The sequence below is a fragment of the Heterodontus francisci genome, chromosome 7 (genome assembly GCF_036365525.1).
Source record: "Heterodontus francisci isolate sHetFra1 chromosome 7, sHetFra1.hap1, whole genome shotgun sequence".
Classification (NCBI taxonomy): Eukaryota; Metazoa; Chordata; class Chondrichthyes; order Heterodontiformes; family Heterodontidae; genus Heterodontus; species Heterodontus francisci.
Genome location: NC_090377.1, coordinates 89,102,161 through 89,122,983, shown reverse-complemented (window position 1 = coordinate 89,122,983; position 20,823 = coordinate 89,102,161). Strand labels below are relative to the sequence as shown.

General features: G+C 45.1%; 1 protein-coding gene across 8 annotated transcripts in view; it reads right to left on the bottom strand.

The window, feature by feature from the left end:
• Window positions 1–20,823, bottom strand: part of LOC137372132 (collagen alpha-1(III) chain-like) — a 300,919-nt gene that overhangs the window by 15,305 nt on the left and 264,791 nt on the right. For all 8 annotated transcript variants that reach the window (XM_068035601.1, XM_068035603.1, XM_068035600.1 and 5 more), the window contains 2 exons: window positions 10,138–10,191; window positions 6,720–6,827 (listed from right to left, as the gene is read on the bottom strand). In XM_068035601.1, coding sequence (XP_067891702.1) covers window positions 6,720–6,827; window positions 10,138–10,191 — 162 coding nt within the window. The remainder of the gene's footprint in view (window positions 1–6,719; window positions 6,828–10,137; window positions 10,192–20,823) is intronic.

Here is a 20,823-nt window from a genome sequence, read left to right as displayed (position 1 = left end):
CCAATTAATTTTGCCCCAGATTAGTGTTTTTAAAAGCTTCCCAGTACTAATGGGCTTGTAATTGCGATGTTTCTCCCTCTCTTCTTTTTCAAACAGTGGTGTAACATTTGCTATCCTCCAGTCTGCTAGAAACATCCCCATATCCAAGGAGGATTGGAAGATTGTAGCCACAGTCTCTGCAATTTCTAACCTTAGTTCCCCCAGTACCCTTGAATGCATCCCATCTGGATCAGGTGACTTTTCTACTTTGAAGTCTGCCAACCTTTTAGTAACTCCTCCTTACCTATTGATCTCCTATCCAATATTGCTACTGTCTCCTCCTTCACTGGTACATTGGAGCATTCTCTTCTCTAGTGAAGAGGATGCAAAGTAGTCATTTTGTAACTCAGCCATTCTCTCCATCCTTCCTTTGACTACCATTTTGCTATTCATGTCCCTATAAAAGACTTCTGAGTTTGTTTTTATCCTAGCTGCTAATCTACTCTTAATGTCAGTCTAGGAAAGATAATGGAATCCTTATTCCAAGCTGTAATAGAAAAACATCAAGAGACTGATTATAATGAGCAGTCAGCACAGACTCCAAAGGAAAGTCATGCTTGACCAATCTTATTGAATTTGGTAAGTATGGAGCAGAAGGGTTGGTAAGGGACATGATGTTAATGTAATTTATTGGATTTCCAAAAAGCCTTTGATAATGCGCCTACTATGTGGTACATGACTAAGGTCAGAACATATGGAGTCAGGGGACAAGTAGTAGGATGGATAGCAAGCTGGCAATAAAACAGAAAGCAGAAGGCAGAATTTTACAGACCCCCCCCCCACAACCCCGGGAGTTGTGGGGGTGGGTGGGGGGGGGGGCCGGAAAATGCCTCCGGCAGAGAACCGCCACGGGCTTTGACGCCAGCTTGGCCCGATATTGCCGGCGGCGGTGAGGCTTCATGTCGACCCCCTCCCCCGCAGTCAGTGACGGAAGCCAAATTTACATATGTAAAGTAATGTAAATGAATGAATAAATTACCTACCCACTCCCACCATCTGTTCCGGAGCAATATTGATGCTGGTGGCCAGCACTCCCGCGTCTTCAGATCCCCATCTGGGGATCCGAAGCAGAGCACTGCTGGAGAGGGGGGAGTAGGTAAGGTTTTCAGTGCTTGTGGGGGGGGAGAGTGGGGTAGGAGCATCAACAGTCATTTCATTGGTGTAGGGGATGGTGGGAAGGGGTAAAGATTCAAGTTTATGAACTTTGCGGGGGGAGGACGTCAGGTGCATAAGTTAAGTATTTTGGGCAGGGGGAGAGGGCAAAGGAATTAAATCTCTGGTTGTTGGGGCGGTGGAGAGAGGTAAGATCAATTAATTTAATTTTTTCAAATCCATTCTCCTTTCTAAATGGCATCAGCACCTGCGCAAAGGCAGCTGACCCCATTGCTGGGACAGACCACCCGCCCCCTCCTCATCATCAGGTGGGCAGTCCGCCCCAGCCATTTAAATGAGCTGCCATCTGAATAGTACAGCGGCTCTGCGACATGCGGAACGTGCGGGCAGACCGCCATTGTTTACGTCTGCCGACGATTTCGATGGCACGAATGTAAAATGCAGCCCAGAGAGTAGGAGTTAAATGTGGTTACTCAGATTGGCAAAAAGTAGGATCTGTGCTGGGACCACTGTTGTTCACAATTTACATAGATGATTTGGACTCCAGAATCTAACGCACAATTTCAAAATTTGCAGATGACACCAAATTGGGGGTTATAGATAATATAGAGGAACACTGCGATAAAATACAAGAAGACATGATTAAAATTGCAGAATGGGTGTGTAATTGACAAGTGAACCTCAATATAGATAACGATAACAACAATAACAACAGCAGCAACTTTGATTTATATAGCACCTTTAATGTAATAAAATGTCCCAAGGCGCTGCACAGGGAGCGTTATAAAGCAATATTTGACACCAAGCCACATAAGTATATATGAGAGTAGATAAATTAAGCTTGGTCAAAGAGTTATGTTTTCGAGAGTGTCTTAAGGATGAAAGAGAGTTAGAAAGGTGGAGAAGTTGGGTAGGGAATTCCAGAGCATAGGACCTAGGCAGCTGAAAATGCTGTCACCAATGGTAGCGCAATTAAAGTCTCAAGAGGCCAGAATTAGAGGGGTGCAGGTAGTTCAGAGGGTTATGGGGATGGAGGAGATTATGAAGTTAGGATGGGGGTGGGGTGGTGTTGGTGTGAGGCTATGAGGGATTTATAAACAAGGATGAAAATTTTAACTGAGGCATTGCTTAACCGGGAGTCAATTGTTGTGGGATCACTTTAAGAGTTGCCTCCTGCCCAACATTAAATTCTGGCCCATGACTCTCTTTGCTCTACCAGTGTATTCTGTGACACTGGCAAACTTTCAGTTTCTTCACATTTTATGCTTTCTTTCTAACTTTCACATTGGACTGTAGGAATTTGGACTATAGGAGGTTTCTCCTGCTCTCCCTTTGTTAGATTTCTTCTTTCAAGCAAATGATCTGTATGACACTCTCTCCAATCTTCACCAGATATGTGAATGCACCTAGTCTTTTTACAACAACTCCAAACACATACTTCTCCTTATCACCTTATGTGTTGAGTTTCTGTAATGTAGCGGTGATCACATTTGCTTAACACGCAAAAGGTCCCCAGTTCGGAACTGGGCGGAAACATTTTTAATCCATGGGCGGCACAGTGGCGCAGTGGTTAGCACTGCAGCCTCACAGTTCCAGCGACCCAGGTTCAATTCTGGGTACTGCCTATGTGGAGTTTGCAAGTTCTCCCTGTGTCTGCGTTGGTTTTCTCCGGGTGCTCCTGTTTCCTCCCACAAGCCAAAAGACTTGCAGGTTGGTAGGTAAATTGGCCATTATAAATTGCCCCTAGTATAGGTAGGTGGTAGGGAAATATAAGGATAGGTGGGGATGTGGTAGGAATATTGGGATTAGTGTAGGATTAGTATAAATGGGTGGTTGATGGTCGGCACAGACTCGGTGGGCCGAAGGGCCTGTTTCAGTGCTGTATCTCTGAACTAAACTAAACTAAAACTAAACCTTAAAATAAAAGCAAAATACTGCGGATGCTGGAAATCTGAAACAAAAACAAGAAATGCTGGAATCACTCAGCAGGTCTGGCAGCATCTGTGGAAAGACAAGCAGAGTTAACGTTTCGGGTCAGTGACCCTTCTTTGGAAGGGTCCGAAGAAGGGTCACTGACCCGAAACGTTAACTCTGCTTCTCTTTCCACAGATGCTGCCAGACCTGCTGAGTGATTCCAGCATTTCTTGTTTTTGTGTAAAACTAAACCTTGGTGATTTTTCACTCTGACCTTCTGACCAGTACTAAACTCACTCAGTTTCATGCCTCAAGTATCATGACTCATCTTCACTTTGTCTTACTTTTCTATTGATTTCAGACTTAACCTTGTCCTAGGAATGTGTTTAAACACTAACTTGTGAGGTGAGCAACCTGTTGTGAATTGTGGGGTTATTCTGTAAGAGAACAGAAAATTGTCCAGCCCGTGTCAAAGAGAAGCTTTTTGGAAGTTACTGCCTAGCTTGTCACCTTGCAGATACTTCTGCAAAAACCTCTTCACAATTTGTACACTTATTTCGGTAGCACCATTTTCTGCTGGGTGGTACTAGAGTGTGTTTGACTCCATTCTTATGCAGAAATATTTCAAACTCTTCTGATGTAAACTGTGGACCATTATCTGACACCAACACCTCTGACAACCCATAAATTGCAAATCAACTTCTCAAAACCTCAAGAGTTTTGGCACTTGTGGTACTGTTCATAGACTGAACATTGATCTACTTGCTATAGCTATCGACCTAAACAAAATACTCTTTCTCTTCCACTTCAAAGAAATCAACATGTACTCATTCCTACTGTTGTCTTGTTTTTGACCATGGAATGAAAGGAACCTTAGTTGGTTCGTTTGATCCTCCTTGCTCAAAGACCACTTTGTGCTCTCTTAGCACTTCTTCAATGTCAGATGTACAGTTACTGATCCCTACTGTAAATAACTCAGCCCAATTTAACAGTATTTTCTTAAGCCAATTTCTTCCCATCATGTGCTCCCTCCTCCTACTACCAATGGCAAGTAATAGCATGCATCATTATATTCCACCCTAACACCAACTGCACCTAACACTAGAATAACTAGTCAGTTTCACACCAGTTTTTTTTGTAAGGGAATGTGACTTGGGGACTTCTTGTACTCTCCGTCTGAGAGAAGAGACACTGCTGGAGCTGTATCAAAGATGAAAGTAAATTGTGAATCTCCAAATTTCATTTTTACGGTGGGTGCTAGAATTATATCTTCAGTCCTTTTTCTCTCATCTTCCATGTGCTGTTTTTCTTGCTCACTGACTGGGTAGAACTCTTGACCTTCCTGCTCGATAGCATCATCTTCTGTTTCCATATCTATCATGGGCGCATTCAAGGACTTCCAGGCTCCTGAACTAGCTTTACGCCTACCATGACCTCGACCTGGTGCATTGCTGTGAACTGGAGCTTTACCGTGACCGGTAGCATTACTGTTTCCTCTACTACCACATGCTGTCTGAATATGACTGACCTTCTCTAAGGCATAGCACTTTGACTGGAAATGGGAGGATTTAGATGGTTGGTGGCAACAGAAGCATCTAAATTTCTGACTCGGAGTTTGTGAACCTGGCTGCCGTGGCCTGGTTCCTGCTGAAATCCAGTGGACCTCCCCTGCCTTTTCAAGAAAAGAACTTGCTTGCAATCTGCAACTATCTCTTCCTGCCATTTCCATGGTTGTGGCCTCATCACTGTCCTCCTTCCATGTCAGCTTATTGTCTTTACTCAAAAGCCTGGTGGGATTGTACTGTTGTATTGTATCTCTAAGGTTGACTTCTAATTTTGTGGCATACCCACAATAATGATAGAATGTTTTTAATTCAAGGATATAATCTACAATAGACTCACTTGGCAACTGCTTCCTTCCACGAAATGCAACTCGCAGTGCAATTTCATTCTTAATCGTGCCATAATATGAGTCCGGAATCTCATTAATTTCAGAATAGCCTATAATACTGGGGTCTTGGGGGCAACACTGGTTAAACTCAACCTCAAAAGTATCTGGTCCCATCATGCTGAGGAAAACATTCAGTTTATCCACAACCCCTATTTCATTTGCTTTAAGCCAAATGTATAACCTGCATTCACAATTACACCAGTCCTCTTTGTTAGGGTTGATTCCCCCATTGTGCCAAAATATGTCTTCAGTGCCATTTTTTTTCAATTGCATACCATACTGACTCAGAGTTGTACTTGAACACAATATGCAGACACACCCAAACCAATCTTTCAAATCGCCCTAAACTTCCTCAACATCGGCTTTGGGAGTTCCAAAAAGTGTGTTGCAATTTTCTTCAGACCATAATCTCTCAAACGAAATGTAAAAAAAAATTCAATCCCATTTTGTTGTCAATTTTCTGTTGTGTATTCACTGAGTAAGTCTCACAAGAGGTGTTACTCTAAGCAGCCGTTGTTGAACTTGTTTTATTTACACCTCCCCAACAAAGAGGGTAGCAGAGAGGCAGTATACAAATGCTCAGCCAGTTAGAAACACAGAAACATAGAAAATAGGAGCAGGAGTAGGCCATTCGGCCCTTCGAGCCTGCTCCACCATCCATTACGATCATGGCTGATCATACAACTCAGTAACCTGTTCCCGCTTTCGCCCCATACCCTTTGATCCCTGTAAACCCAAGAGCTATATCTAACTCCTTCTTGAAAGCAGACAATGTTTTGGCCTCAACTGCTTTCTGTGATAACGAATTCCACAGGCTCACCGCTTTCTGGGTGAAGAAATTTCTCCTCATCTCAGTCCTGAAAGGTTTATCCCGTATCCTTAGACTGTGACCCCTGGTTCTGGACTCCCCCACCATCGGGAACATCCTTCCTGCATCTACCCTGTCAAGTCCTGTTAGAATTTTATAGGTTTTTATGAGATCCCCCCTCACTCTCCTGAACTCCAGCGAATATAATCCTAACCGACTCAGTCTCTCCTCATACGTCAGACCGGCCATCCCAGGAATCAGTCTGGTAAACCTTCGCTGCACTTCCTCTATAGCAAGAACATCCTTTCTCAGATAAGGAGACTAAAACTGCACACAATATTCCAGGTGTGGCCTCACCAAGGCCCTGTATAATTGCAACAAGACATCCCTGCTTCTGTATTCGAATCTTCTCGCTAGGAAGGCCAACATACCATTTGCCTTTTTTACAGTTCTATATAAATCACACTGATTAAGAAAATTCTCTTTTACACATTTCAGGAATTCCTCCCCCTCTTTTCCCTGTACACTGTTGCTCTCCAAGTTTATACTAGGATTATTGAAGACCCCCATTATCACTAGTCTGTAATTCTTGCATCTTTCTGCAATTTGTCTGTAGATTTGCTCCTCTATCTCCTTCCCATTATTTGATAGCCAATAGTATACACCCAGCAGCGTAATAACTCCTCTACTGTTCCTTAATTTTAACCAAATAGACTATATCTTTGCATTCTCAACTACGTCATGGCTCTTCAGTGCTACAATAGTTTCTTTGATCATTGCTGCCACCAGTTACCTCCTTTTTCCCTCCCCTATTTTTCCTGATGACCTTGTAGCCAGGAATATTAAGTTCCCAATCCCACCTTTCAGTGAGTCAGCTCTCTGTTATTTACTTACACTAAGGCCAGATTCGCCTCGTAAACCACGTGGACCAGGACGACCAACTGGGCCAGCATAACCATTGTTACCATCTTTGCCAGGGGCACCTTTTGAACCTGGAGGACCCTTAAAAAATTTGAAAATGCAATTAGAGAAGTTAACATGCACTACTGCATTGTCAATAAATTATGAAACTCTGACTCCACAGAAAAATACATTTTTCTTACCTATTTTTGGCTGTTGGAAAGGCCACTGAAGAACCCTGAGTGAGGTGGGCCTGACACCTGCCTCACCCAGGATGGACTGATTTGAAAAGGGGCCCTTCATGAGGTGTTCGGCCTCTCAATAACATATTCAAAAGGCCTAACACCTGTCTTAGGTGTCCACCCAGGACACCTAAAATGTGGGCCCACACGTTGAGTAGTGAGAACAACGCCTGCACAGATTGGGTGTCGACTGTTCCATGACAAATTTGGGATGCTTTCTGCCCATTTTACATTTAAAAAATGGACACAATGCATAGCAATTTCTACCCCTCTGTCTCTCCGGACAGCCAAACAATAAAGGGGAAGGCCAAAAGGAAATACTATGGAGAATGTATTCAGCTGAAAAAAGTGACAGCACCTTAGTCAGATGGAGGTGCAAAAAGTAGCAAGAAGCAAGTAGTGAGCAGCAAAAGTTTAACAATCGAAAAATTCTGACAAGGTAGCAATTTATTATCCTCCTACCTGACTACTGATAGCTGGCAAGCACCAATCCCTCTTTCAGATGTGCATTTTGGGGAAGTTGGCCATTGGTGTTAAGGAGAGAATGGAGTGTTTCAGTACCAATTGAATATTAATTCTAATTTACGTGTGGCAGGCAAGATTGCAGGAGGCACTGATGCAATAAAAAATCTAATCGGGTTGTTTCCTGTGGACAGATAGTCCACTGCATTGAATCCATCCAAAAATGTTGTACCCCAGGGGTAAGTACAGGGTCCCTTAACTCTGTGAATAAGAGTGAGGTATATTTTAGGAGAAAAAATAATGAATCAGAGTTTGCAATCAATGGAAAGACCTTGAAGAGTGTCGATGAATAGAGAAGCTTAGAGAATCAAGTGCATAATTCCCTGAAAATATGATTGCAGATAGATAAAGCCATAAAAATGGTCAACAGATTTTTGCATCTTACTAAATAGGCACATAGCGTATAAAAGTATAGATGCAATAAAAATTTGTTCATGAGACTGAGTGAATTGAAAATTATAAGAAGGTAAGCATCTTAAAATTACTTTAAAATAAATTAATATAATGTAATGAGTATGAATTTATTTAGTTTATTTTTTTGAAACTATGTTCTGGGTAGTCTTGAGTAGGAAGTTACAATGGCTGATTTTCCTTCTCTTTGCGAAGAGCGAGCCTTAAATGTTTTCCTCAGCTCTTCCTGTTTAAAGCTCTGAGAGGAATTAGTCAGCACTCTCCTCTCAGTTCCAAACAGATAATGTTTTGCTTTTCAATACCAGCAAAGAACTGAAAGCCATCTTTTCTTGAACAGCAGCCTGAAGGCCCCAAATCTGGTAGCCATACCATAACTGCAGACCTAAACTACAGGTCTGTAGAAGTGGCCAAATTTCCTCTCTTGATTTTGGATACCTATTCTAAGGGATGTTCTTGAACCAAGGGGAATGTCCAGGGATTAGAATGGCCTGAAATCATAAATATTTATTTATTTAGCGATACAGCACTGAAACTGGCCCTTCGGCCCACCGAGTCTGTGCCGACCAACAACCACCCATTTATACTAATCCTACATTAACCCCATATTCCCTACCACATCCCCACCATTCTCCTACCACCTACCTACATTAGGGGCAATTTATAATGGCCAATTTACCTATCAACCTGCAAGTCTTTGGCTGTGGGAGGAAACCAGAGCACCCGACGGAAACCCACGCGATCACAGGGAGAACTTGCAAACTCCTCACAGGCAGTACCCAGAACTGAACCCGGGTCGCTGGAGCTGTGAGGCTGCGGTGCTAACCACTGCGCCGCCGATATGGATGGGTTCAGGTTCATTCAGGCACAACGAACCTCTGCTAGTCTCTGCTTGACATGTGTGGGTTGAGGGACGAGAAGAAAATTTGATCTTACATTGTACCTAGAAACCTTAGATAATCAACTGGAGTCTATGGCTTGCACTGATTTTGTGTGAATGTTAACATACATCAAAAATAGGAATCTTAGAAATGGGGAACATTTACAATGATAGACACAGAAACAAACCCTGACAGGTGGCTTAGAATGAATAAAAGACAATGTGTTAATTGAACCAATTGAACCAATTGAAATAATTGAAACAATTCAAATTTTGTTCCTGACATTCATGAATTCTAGATCAGTCATAATTTAATTGAATGTTGGAGCAGGCCAGAGGAGCTGAATGGCCGATGCCTGTTCTTAATGTTCCTTCTTGCGTTCCTAATTTCCTTGATAAGGATATTGCCTTGTACTCTCCATTCACTATTGGGTGGGATTCTCCCAGAAGTTGGCGGAGGGGGGCGGATGGGGGGGAGAGGGGGGAATTCCTGACATCGGGGAATTGTTTGGGTGCCCAGCACAGTCGAGTGGGAGGCTGGGCTTTCCCCACGATATTGCCAGGATGAAGCAGTCAAGAGCCAGAAGGCTGGGGAGACGGCCAATTAGGGCAAGAGAGTAGGCCTTCCATGTTGCCAGCCCAGAGGGCTGGTAGCTCTGCAGCCTAGGCAGCCACACCGAGAGAGGTGGCCACTGCTGAGGCAGAAAGGAAAATGCAAGAGTGTCTCCATTTTGAGGTGCCTTTGCAGGGGTGGCAGAATGTTTTATTTTTTCTGGCACGAAGCAGGCAGGCACCAGCGATTGGAGGGAAAACTCCTCCAGCTGCAGCGTTGGGACCGCGGGAGTGGGCTTTGTCGCTGGTGGCCCCCTCCTTGGGCCATGGAGTCTCTGGCTTTGATGACCACCACCCACCACCACCCCCCCCCCCCCCCCCCACCACCACCACCACAGAAAGCTCTGGGAGGCTGCTCCCATTCAGCTTGTAGCCTGCCCATGTGGCAGGGAAAATTGTCCTTAATTGGGCCTTTCCCACCCACTGGAGCAAGCCATTGCCATTCCCACAACTGGGAAACTTCCCCAGTGGCATGACTGCATTAGGGAGCCATCCTGATGTGGCTCCCTGGTATTTTACTGGCCCACCCACCTCCCAGCTTGTTGCCCCGAGTCCAGCAAAATCCCAGCTCTTTTGGTACTATTCATTTGAAGCAATCTATGTACAGTTGAGCTGATAATTTTCAAATTACTGAAATTATCTTTCTATGCCTATTTTCATATGATATACAAGACATATTTTGATAGTTTAGAAATATCATGTTTTAGAGCTTTACAAAGAGTTTTGCAATGGAATTCACTGTACTCACTCTTGCACCTCCTGCTCCAGGATTTCCAGCTTGGCCTGGTTCCCCAGTAATACCCTAAAGAAACAGAAAAGATTTGCTTTTTACAATAAAACAAAGGGACAAATCAGACAAACAAAACCTTTCGGGAAAAAGGGCTCCAAAAATCTTCAGTTCTGCTCCACTGCCATAGCACCAGACATCTGAGGTCAGGATGGAGTGAACAGTTGAACTTACGTCAAGCAGATGCCCACACTAGTATGGGTACATCTTGATTGCCCATTAAAGGATGGTAGGAAAAGCAGCACTGGTCAATAGTTGTTTGGCCAATTGATGCCACTTGCTGGTTGTGGTGCTCACCTATACCAGGCAATTACAATGTTCCCTGACTGCACAGGGCGCTAAAAGTTCCTGCGAAGGCTGCGTACAAGTCGGCCTCTTTAAGTCATGCACTTAAATGAATCGGCTGTGCCCTTCCAAAAAAATAATTAAAGGATACGTTGAACAATAGACTTCTTTTAATATGGAAATAAGAGCCCTAAGTAATGCTTAGGACCACAATTGCCACTTTAGAACAGAAATAGTCGGAACATGTACATTTCAACCAGTTTTATTGGTAGTACTTCTGAAAGGGCCCCAAAAACCTTAGTTTTAAATTAATTTTGGTAAGTCAATGGGTGTAAAAGACTTGACTCAAGCAAGGGAGGAACTTAATATTTCTGGCTACAATGTATTCACTAAAGAAGGAAAAATAGGAAGTGGGGCGGCAGTATTGATCAAAGATACTGTTACAGCACTAAAAAGGGACAATGTAATTGAGGTTTCAAAGACAACATTTTTTTTTGTTGTTTATTGTGGGATGTGGGCAGTGCTGCCTAGGCCAGCATTTATTGCCCATCCCTAATTGCCCTTGAACTGAGTGGTTTGCTAGGTCATTTCAGAACACGTTTAAGAGTCAACCACACTGCTGTCACATGGAGTGACATGTAGGCCAGACCAGGTAAGGACAGCAGATTTCCTTCCCTAAAGGACATTAGTGAACCAGATGGGTTTTTAACAACAATTGACAATGGTTTCATGGTCACCATTAGACTAGCTTTTAATTCCAGATTTATTAATTGAATTCAAATTTCACCATCTGCCATGGTGGGATTCGCACCCATGCCCCAAAGCATTAGCACTAGTCCAATGACATTACCACTACGCCACCAATCTCTCCCTAGTTAGAAGTAGAGGAGCTATTACACTACTGGGTGTATACTATAGGCCACAAAATAGTAGGAAATAGAGGAGCAAATTTTCCAGCAAACTGCATAAAGTTGCAAGAACTATAGAGTAGTCTCCCAATATAGATTGGGAAATTAACACTATAAAGAGATAAGAGAGTGAGGAAATCCTGAAATGTGTGTAACAGAACTTTCTTGATCAGTTTGTTTCCAGCTTAATGAGGAAGGAAGCAGTGCAGGATCTAGTTCTGGAAAATGAGCTGGGGCAAGTGAAGCATGTTTCAATTTGGGACCATTTGCAAAATGGTGATCACAATATCATTAGGTTTAGAGTAGTGATGAAAAAGAACATAAGAAATAAGAGCAGGAGTAGGCCATTCAGCCCTATGAGCTTACTCCGCCATTTGATGAGATCATGGCTGATCTTCTACTTCAACACCATTTTCCTGCACTATCCCTGTATCTCTTGATTCTTTTAATATGTAGAAATCTATCGATCTCGGTCTTGAACGTACTCAACGACTGAGCCTCCTCAGCCCTCTGGGGCAGAGAATTCCAAAGATTCACCACCCCCTGAGTGAAGAAATTCCTCCTCATCTCAGTCCTTAAATGCCACTTATTCTGAGACTGTGTTCCCTGGTTCTGGATCCCCAGCCAGGAGAAGCATCCTTCCTGCATCTACCCTGTCGAGAATAATAAGAATTATGTATGTTTGAATGAGATCACCTCTCATTCTTCCTAACTCCAGAGAATAAAGGTCCAGTCTATTTAATCTTTCCTTATAGGACAATCCTTCCATCACAGGAAATAGTTTGGTCAACCTTCCTTGCACTCCCTCTATGGCAAGTTTATCCTTCCTTCGATAAGGAGACCAAAACTGCACACAATACTCCAGGTGCGGTCTCACCAAGGTGCTATATAATTTCAGTCAGACATCTTTACTCCTATACTTAAATCCTCTTGTAATAAAGGTCAACATACCATTTGCATAACATCAACAACACATGAAATGTGAACCTACTTAACTGAAGGACAGCTAATCTCTTTCAGTTGGAAAGCAATCTGGCCCAGGTGGATTGGAATCAAAGATTGGCAGGTAAGACAGTAAATAAGCAATAGGGAACTTTCAAAGAGGAAATAGTTTGTATACACACTAGACCCATTCCCATGGGGGAGGGGGGAGGGCATCAAAACTAGAGCCCCCTAGATGACTAAAGATATAGAGATTAAAATGAAACAGGAAAAAGGAAACTTATGATAAATGTCAGATTCATAATGAAAGTTGAGAACCAAGCTCAACGCAAAAAGTATGGAGGAGAAATGAAAAAGGAAATAAGAGGGGCAAAGAGAGTGTGAGAAAAGATTAACGGGTGACATAAAAGCAAAACATGAAGTATTTAGTAAACATATAAACAGAAAGAGGGTAATCAAGGAAAGATGGGCTAATTTGTGACCAGAAAGGAAATCTTCTTGAGGGGGCAGAGGGCATGACTGTGGTACGACATGAGAACTTTGCATTTGTTTTCATAAAGTAAAGGAGGAGGTAGTAGGAAAATTGGGCAGGATAAAAATAGAAAACAGGAGGGACTTAAAGATTGGCAGTGCTCAAGGTAGAAAATTTACACAGTCCAGATGGGATGCATTTTAGTTTTCTGAGGGAAGTAAGAACAGATGTGGAATGGTGCCAGACCACTGTAGGATTTCAAATGGTACACAACTATTCAAAAAAGGAGAGAAGGCTAAACCTGGCAAGTATAGGTCAGTCAGTCCATGACAAGAAAATAAAATAGCTAAATATGATAGCCCCCAATGCACTATTAACCCATGCACATTAACTGCAATGCAGGCAGCTCACCAACTTTGTGATGCCTGCTGTTTTAAATGATTCCAGCATCCAGCCTACACTGTTTATTAGCTGGATGCCTGAGTTGTGGATCAATATCCTGAGTGGCTCGCACCTGTTAAACTAGTCTGCACTGTTTCAAGTTAGGCTGCACCTTTTAAAGGGATGGTGTATTCTGGCTGCAGCATGTGTAGGCAGTCAGGCAGGAACTGAATCTGACCTTTGAAAAAATGAATAACAGCACAACACGGGAGACCGCGGGTGCTAAGGTTTTCAGAGGCTGCATTGGAGGCCTTCGTGGAGGAGGTGAAAAGAGAAAAGCTGACCTGTATCCACAGGGGGCTAAAAGGCCCTCCATGCACAGGCACAGACGGCAGTGGGAACAGATATACCAGGATTCAAATCCTGAAGACCTCAGTGCAGTGCCAAAGAAGTTCAGTGACCTCAAGGTCAGTGAATGCATCTTCAAATACCATATCCTTCAAACTCCACCAACAGCCTCAGCAACTACTCAACTCACCACATCCCCATCACTCACCTACCAAAAATCTCAATCAGGACCCATACTCGACATTTGTAGCTTTACCTCACCCTCACAAACTTAGCACTGCTGCAAGCTTCACACCCATATCTCACAGTTTTCAGACTGTCAGCTATTCCTCCATGACAGTCACACCACCCAAGCAGACTGCAGAACACTCACCGACACACTTCCTTCTCTTTTGAAGATGAGGTGGCGCACAACCGGACACAGCCAGAACTAACAGCTGTGCTTGCATGTCCTGATCCCCATGGAGGAGATGGTGCTGGCTATTAATGGGATGCCTTATGCTGAAGCCATGGCCAGCAGAGAGGCAGAAACCATCAAACATAATTACATCCTCATACCTTATCCTTATTTTCACATCCCACCATCCCCTTATCCCCCAATCGCTTCTGATTTACAAGCTGCAGATAGTGTAGGCATGTTTTCCCCCTCCCCTCATGATGAACCTGGCCTTGTGCCTTTCTCCTTTCAGATACCTAAGAACTACAACCTGACCAGGCAGTAGTGGAACAGCAAGAACACAGTGATGATGAAGACACAGCACAGTCACTCAATTTCACACTCACAGCCACAAACTCAGATACTGACATTGTGCATGATGTAGTGGATAGCATAGAGGCAGGATCTACAGGGGGCAAGACACTGGTCACCAGTGGCCCACAGCCAGGGTAGGAGGCAAAGATAGTGAGCTTACCAGAGGGCAAGGGTGCACATGAGTTCAGAGAAATCAGATGAGCACTTCATTGGGGCAGTCGACAGAAGGGGGCACATCAAAATGCTTGGTGCATTGAGCAGCCTGCCCGAAAGTCTGCAGTCAATGCCAAGGAGCATGCAGGACTCCAACAACAACTTGGCACAGGGCTTTGCGCAGAGCTTGGAATCCATTCTTTCCAGCATTAAAGTGATGGCCAACTCCATCAGCACACTTAACGACCCAACCATGATGCAGCATTTGATTGCTGTTGTCTCAGCTTCCATTGCAGCACAAGCAGCTTTCACCAGATTTCAGTGTGCAAAGTAATCCCTCTCCCAACACATTGCTCGGATTGCTCAAGTGCTGCCCCAGGGAAGTGGCAGTGGCTCCGTGGAGCACAAGCCTGCTGTCCTGCCTGAGGATGACAGCATTTGTCCCCCCATCACTGCCACTCCGTCAGTGCCCTTGCAGTGGCCTGACAGCCAGCCCAGAGTGCTGCCGCTCAAGCTGAGATCGTGCAGTCGTCACCTGGGCTTTCAAGGCTCAGAGCTCCTCAAGTTCGTCCTCCAAGGCCTTTTGCAGTCTCCCTGACTGAAAGTCAGCAGGCACAGGGGTAGCATTGCATAGGAGCACCAGGACAGTGAAAGGCACATGGAAGATAGTCACTAAGGGAATGGGCAAGGGTGATTAGTTGACTTTTGTATGTAATATGGGATCATTTGATTTCTAAATTTGGTTTGGAATGTTTATTTTGTGCTGGCTTTTATTTTTACACAGTTGTCAAGTAAACATAGTGATGGTCAGTTTAAAAAAGTTTTTTTTAAATTTATTCATGGGCATCGTTAGCTAGGCCAGCATTTATTGCCCATCTCCAATTGCCCTGGAGAAGGTGGTGGTGAGCTGCCTTCTTGAACCGCTGCAGTCCATGTGGGGTAGGTACACCAACAGTGCTGTTAGGAAGTGAGTTCCAGGATTTTGACCCAGCAACTGTGAGGGAAAAGCGATATAGTTCTAAGTCAGGATGGTGTGGGGCTTGAATGGAAACTTGCAGGTGGTGGTGTTCCCAATCATCTGCTGCCATTGTCCTTGTAGGTGGTAGAGGTCGTGGGTTTGGAAGGTGCTGTCTAAGGAGCCATGGTGCGTTGCTGCAGTGCATCTTGTAGATGGTACACACTGCTGCCACTGTGCATCAGTGGTAGAGGGAGTGACTGTTTGTGGATGGGGTGCCAATCAAGCAGGCTGCTTTGCCTGGATGGTGTCTAGCTTCTTGAGTATTGTTGGAGGTGCGCCCATCCAGGCAAGTGGAGAGTATTCCATCACACTCTTGACTTGTGCCTTGTAGATGGTGGACAGGTTTTGGGGAGTCAGGAGGTGAGTTACTCACCGCAGGATTCCTAGCCTCTGACCTGCCCTTGTAGCCATGGTATTTGTATGGCTACTCCAGTTCAGTTTCTGGTCACTGGTAACCCCCAGAATGTTGACAGAGTTACAAAGGGAAGGGAAGGTGTGGGACTGTTGGTAAATGCGAAATTGGGGTTGCCATTACTAGTATTGCAGTGGGATGAGTTCTTCTCAGACAGATGGGCCAGAAAGGGACCACCCATTATGCTTTCTCTCTTCCTTTTCCTCCTCTGCCTGAGCTACTTGCTGCATAGCTGATGGTCAGGGTTGTCCCCTCATGATGGCGAGGTTGTGCAGCGTGCAGAAGACCACGATGATTCTTGACATCTACGCTGACGAGTACTGCAGGGCTGCTCCAAAGAGGTCCAGACAGCAGAAGCATGGGCCGGAATTTTTCTCTCGGCAGACGGGAGCTGTCCACTGACTGAAAAGTCGGTGGCGAACCTGCCTCCGCCTAGCCTTGGGATCCGGACTGCATTTTGCTATCCACAGGCCTTTAATTGGTCTGAGGTGGGACTTCCACCTCATTGAGGCAGGAAGTCCCGCCTAATGGAGCTGCCAGACAATCAGCGGGCCTGCAGCTCTTGTCCCAGTAGCACCACCGGGAGTGGTGGCCACTGCTGGGACTGCAACCCAGCTTCGAGATGGAAGATGTCGGGGAGCCCCGGATGTAAGGTAAGTTTCTGGGGCCTCGCCAGGGGCGATCGGTCGGGCCCCGACGAGGCAAGGGTTGTTGATTGGGGGGCTAGGGGGCGTGTTGGGGGTGGTCGGGGTAGCGGGGGAGGCCCTCTGTCGGGCACAAGGTGCCTGATCATGAGGGCCACCACCCCAGGCCGTCAGAAAGTTGCCTGCTTCTGTGAGGCGAGCGAAGGCCCTTTAAATGGCCACTTAAGGACTTTGTTTGGCCTGGGACCGGCAGGCTGTTTTTCGCTGCTGACGCCCTGCGTAAAGTGCCCTCCCCCCCCCCCCCCCCCCCCGCCATCATCCCGTTCTTTGGAAGGTGTAAAATTCTGGCCATTGTTTCTGCACACCAGTAGCTTGCTCTATAGCAGCTGGGCTTTTGCTACATGCATGCTACATACATCTATGTGTGTTGTACACTGGAGTCATGAGCCACGTAGTTAGTGGATATTTCTTGCCACCCAGTCGCCACCATTTAGATTACCGCAGTGGCTCAAATGCAGCAGACTGTGGCAAAATGAAGACAGTTATGAACCCCATAGAGATCAACAAACCAAAAGAACCAAATTTACCGAACGACCCCAATTAAACCAAATGGATAAGATTTCACTTTTCAAACTTTACTTTAGCAATCAAATCAAAATCAACATAAATTAAACATGAATTAATAGACAAATCACAATCAATATTTATTTTCCAAATTGCATGTTAACTCTCAGGTACAGCAAAGATAGATCCCTTGGATTTACTGAGCAGTCCACTCAGCATATATGGCATCAATTACAGCCACCAAGTTCTTCAAAACGCTGAACTTTTCAGGTAGGTATCCAGATCCTGTCTTCCGAGATGCAGTCACTGAGTCTCTTCTGATACCAGTTCCTCTTCAATCCCGAACTCCACAGGTATGGTTTCCACCAAAAACAGCATACGACTCTGGCACCTCCTCAACTCTGCTCACAGCACTATTGATGGCGTGGACCTACCAGTATTTCTTTAAGTCACCAAAAGTAGGTGCAGTAACTTATATTTGCCAATGGCCAGTTCCCAGATTCAGCTTCCATTCTTGGCCATCTTGTGATCTGGGGCTGACTCTCATCAGATGACTCTGTCTCTTATTTAGTTCCAACCAGTTTTGTCTTCCCAGAACCCTGAAATGTTTTAATTTCGCTTTTAAATTATGGACTGTCTCAAAAAAAAAGCTTTGAAACCAGAGTCAGTGCACTTAGCAGAGCTTTCAATAAGTCATTTGTTGAGACAACAGCTTACACATGTTCCTCCACTTGCCTTACAAACTGCAGAATCCATCACAAGATATCATATCTGCTGCCAGGGTACCAGGTATTGGCCTGCCTGATCCTCTGTCTATGGTCAAAAATGAGCTGCATGTTTAGTGAAAGGTTGCAGCATAGGGCAATGTTGTCATGCGACACTTTCAAAGTGATGCACTTGCAGTCAATGGCACCCTGCACCAAGGGGAAGCCTGCAATCCTAAAGAAGCCCTGTACTCATTCTGCCTGCTGCTCTCTGGCAAAAGAGAATGAAATGTAATTAGCACTCAATGAATAGAGTGTGTCAGTGATCTCCCTCACATAATAATGGATGGCAAACTGCAAGAGTTGCAAATATTTCCAGCACTAGCCTGAAAGGAGCCAGACATATAAAGGTTCATTGCCACTGTCACCTTCACAGCCACTGGCAATGCCGTCCTCACCCTGTCTGAGGTTGCAGTTGTGGCTGCAGCAAGTGGCAGATTTCAGTGAGGACGTTCTTACCGAAGCAGAGATGTCACAGAAATTGTTCCTCGCTGAGGATCAGGTAGAAGACTTGCCCCCTGCACACCCTAATGGATGTGCCTCCTTCTGAGAGCCCTTCTCCCCTTCTTCCTCCGCCCTCCTCCTCCCTCTCCCAGCAGCTTGTCATGATCTGCGTAACCTCTGTTCATTCTCCCAGTCATTCTCTATTCCAAGGCACACTGTTGACATCATCATCCATCTTTTCTGCATACTTCCAGTAGCCATTCAGCATGAGCATGCTAACACCCCCACCAATGTCGTGTCCTGTACGACTCACCCCAAAGGTTAGCACTCACGCTGCAGACACCCTTTTGCATACCAGATGGCATCCATAGCGCCAAAACAATGGGGACAGCTGATTTGAATTTCACGCCTTTAGAGTCAAGAATCCAGGCCAAAATTAATTGGCAGTTGGAAACGTTCGGGCTCATATATGAAAGGCAGATTTGTTAAAGGCAAATTATAATTGACTATCTTGAGTTCTTCGATGATGCAACGGAAAGAGTTGATGTTGATAGTGCAGTTGATGTTTTGCATTTGAACTTTCAAAAGATGGTTGATAAAGATTTTTTTTATTTGTTTGTGGGATGTGGGCATCGCTGGCTAGGCCAGCATTTATTGTCCATCCCTAATTGCCCCCGAGAAGGTGGAGGTGAGCCACCTTCTTAAACTGCTGCAGTCCATATAGGGGTAGGTACACCCACAGTGGTGTTAAGAAGGGAGTTCCAGGATTTTGACCCAGCGACATTGAAGGAACAGTAATATAGTTCCAAGTCAGGATGGTGTGTGGCTTGGAGGGGAACTTGCAGATGGTGGTGTTACCATGCACCTGCTGCCCTTGTCCTTCTAGGTGGTAGAGGTCACGGGTTTGGAAGGTGCTGTCTAAGGAGATTTGGTGCATTGCTGCAGTGAATCTTGTAGATGGTTCACACTGTTGCCACTGTTGGTGGTGGAGGGAGTGACTGTAGATGGGGTGTCAATTAAGTGGGCTGCTTTGTCCTGGATGGTGGCAAACTTCTTGAGTGCTGTTGGAGTTGTACCCATCCAGTCAAGTGGAGAGTGCCTTGTAGATGGTGGACAGGCTTTGGGGAGTCAGGAGGTGAGTTACTCACCGCAGGATTCCTCGCCTCTGACCTGCTGTTGTAGCCGCAGTATTTATATGGCTACTTCAGTTCAGTTTTTGATCTATGGTAACCCCCAGGATGTTGATAGTGGGGGGTTCAGTAATCATAATGCCATTGAATGTCAAGGGGAGATGGTCATATTCTCCCTTGCCAATTATCAGCCCAAGCCTGGATATTGTCCAGGTCTTGCTGCATTTCTACATGACTCTTTCAGTATCTGAAGAGTCACGAATGGTGCTGAACATTGTGCAATCATCAGTGAACATCCCCCCCTTTTGACCTTATGATTGAAGGAAGGTCATTGATGAAGCAGCTGAAGATGGTTGGGACACTACCCTGAGAAAATCATGCACTGATGTCCTGAAGCTGAGATGATTGACCTCCAACAACCACAACCATCTTCCTTTGCGCTAGGTATGACTCCAACCAATGGAGAGTTCCCCCCCCCCCCCTCCCCCCCACCCCCGATTCCCATTGACTTCAGTTTTGCTAGGGCTGCTTGATGCCTTACTTGGTCAAATGCTGCCTTGGTGTCCAGGGCAGTCACTCTCACTTCACCTCTTGAATTCAGCTCTTTTGTCTATGTTTGAACCAGGGCGGTAATGAGGTCAGGAGCTGAATGGTCCTGGCAGAACTCAAACTGAGCGTCACTGAGCGAGTTACTGTTAAGCAAGTGCCGCTTGATAGCACTGTCAACCACAACTTCCATCACTTTACTGATGATTGAGAGTAGACTGATGAGGCAGTAATTGGCCGGGTTGGATTTGTCCTGATTTTTGTGTACAGGACATACCTGGGCAATTTTCCACGTTGTCAGGTAGATGCCAGGGTTGTGGTTGTACTGGAACAGACTGGCTAGGGGTGCGATAAGTTCTGGAGCACAGGTCTTCAGTACTATTGCCAGTGTATTGTCAGGGCCCATCGCCTTTGCAGTATCCAGTGCCTTCAGACATTTCCTGATATCACGCAGAATGAATCAAATTGACTGAAGACTGGAATCTGTGATGCTGTGGACTTCGGGAGGAGGCGAAACTGGATCACCTACTCGGAATTTCTGGCTGAAGATGGTTGCAAATGCTTTAGCCTTATCTTTTGCACTGATTTGCTGGGCTTACCCATCATTGAGGATGAGAATATTTATGGAGACACCTCCTCCAGTTAGTTGTTTTGTTGTCCACCACCATCCATGAATGGATGTGGCAGGACTGCAGAGCTTAGATCTGATCCGTTGGTTGTGGGATCACTTAGCTCTGTCTACTGCATGCTGCTTTCACTGTTTGGCATGCAAGTAGTCCTGGGTTGTAGCTTTACCAAGTTGACACCTCATTTTGAGGTATGCCTGGTGCTGCTCCTGGCATGTCCTCCTGCACTCTTCATTGAACCAGGGTTGATCCCTGACTT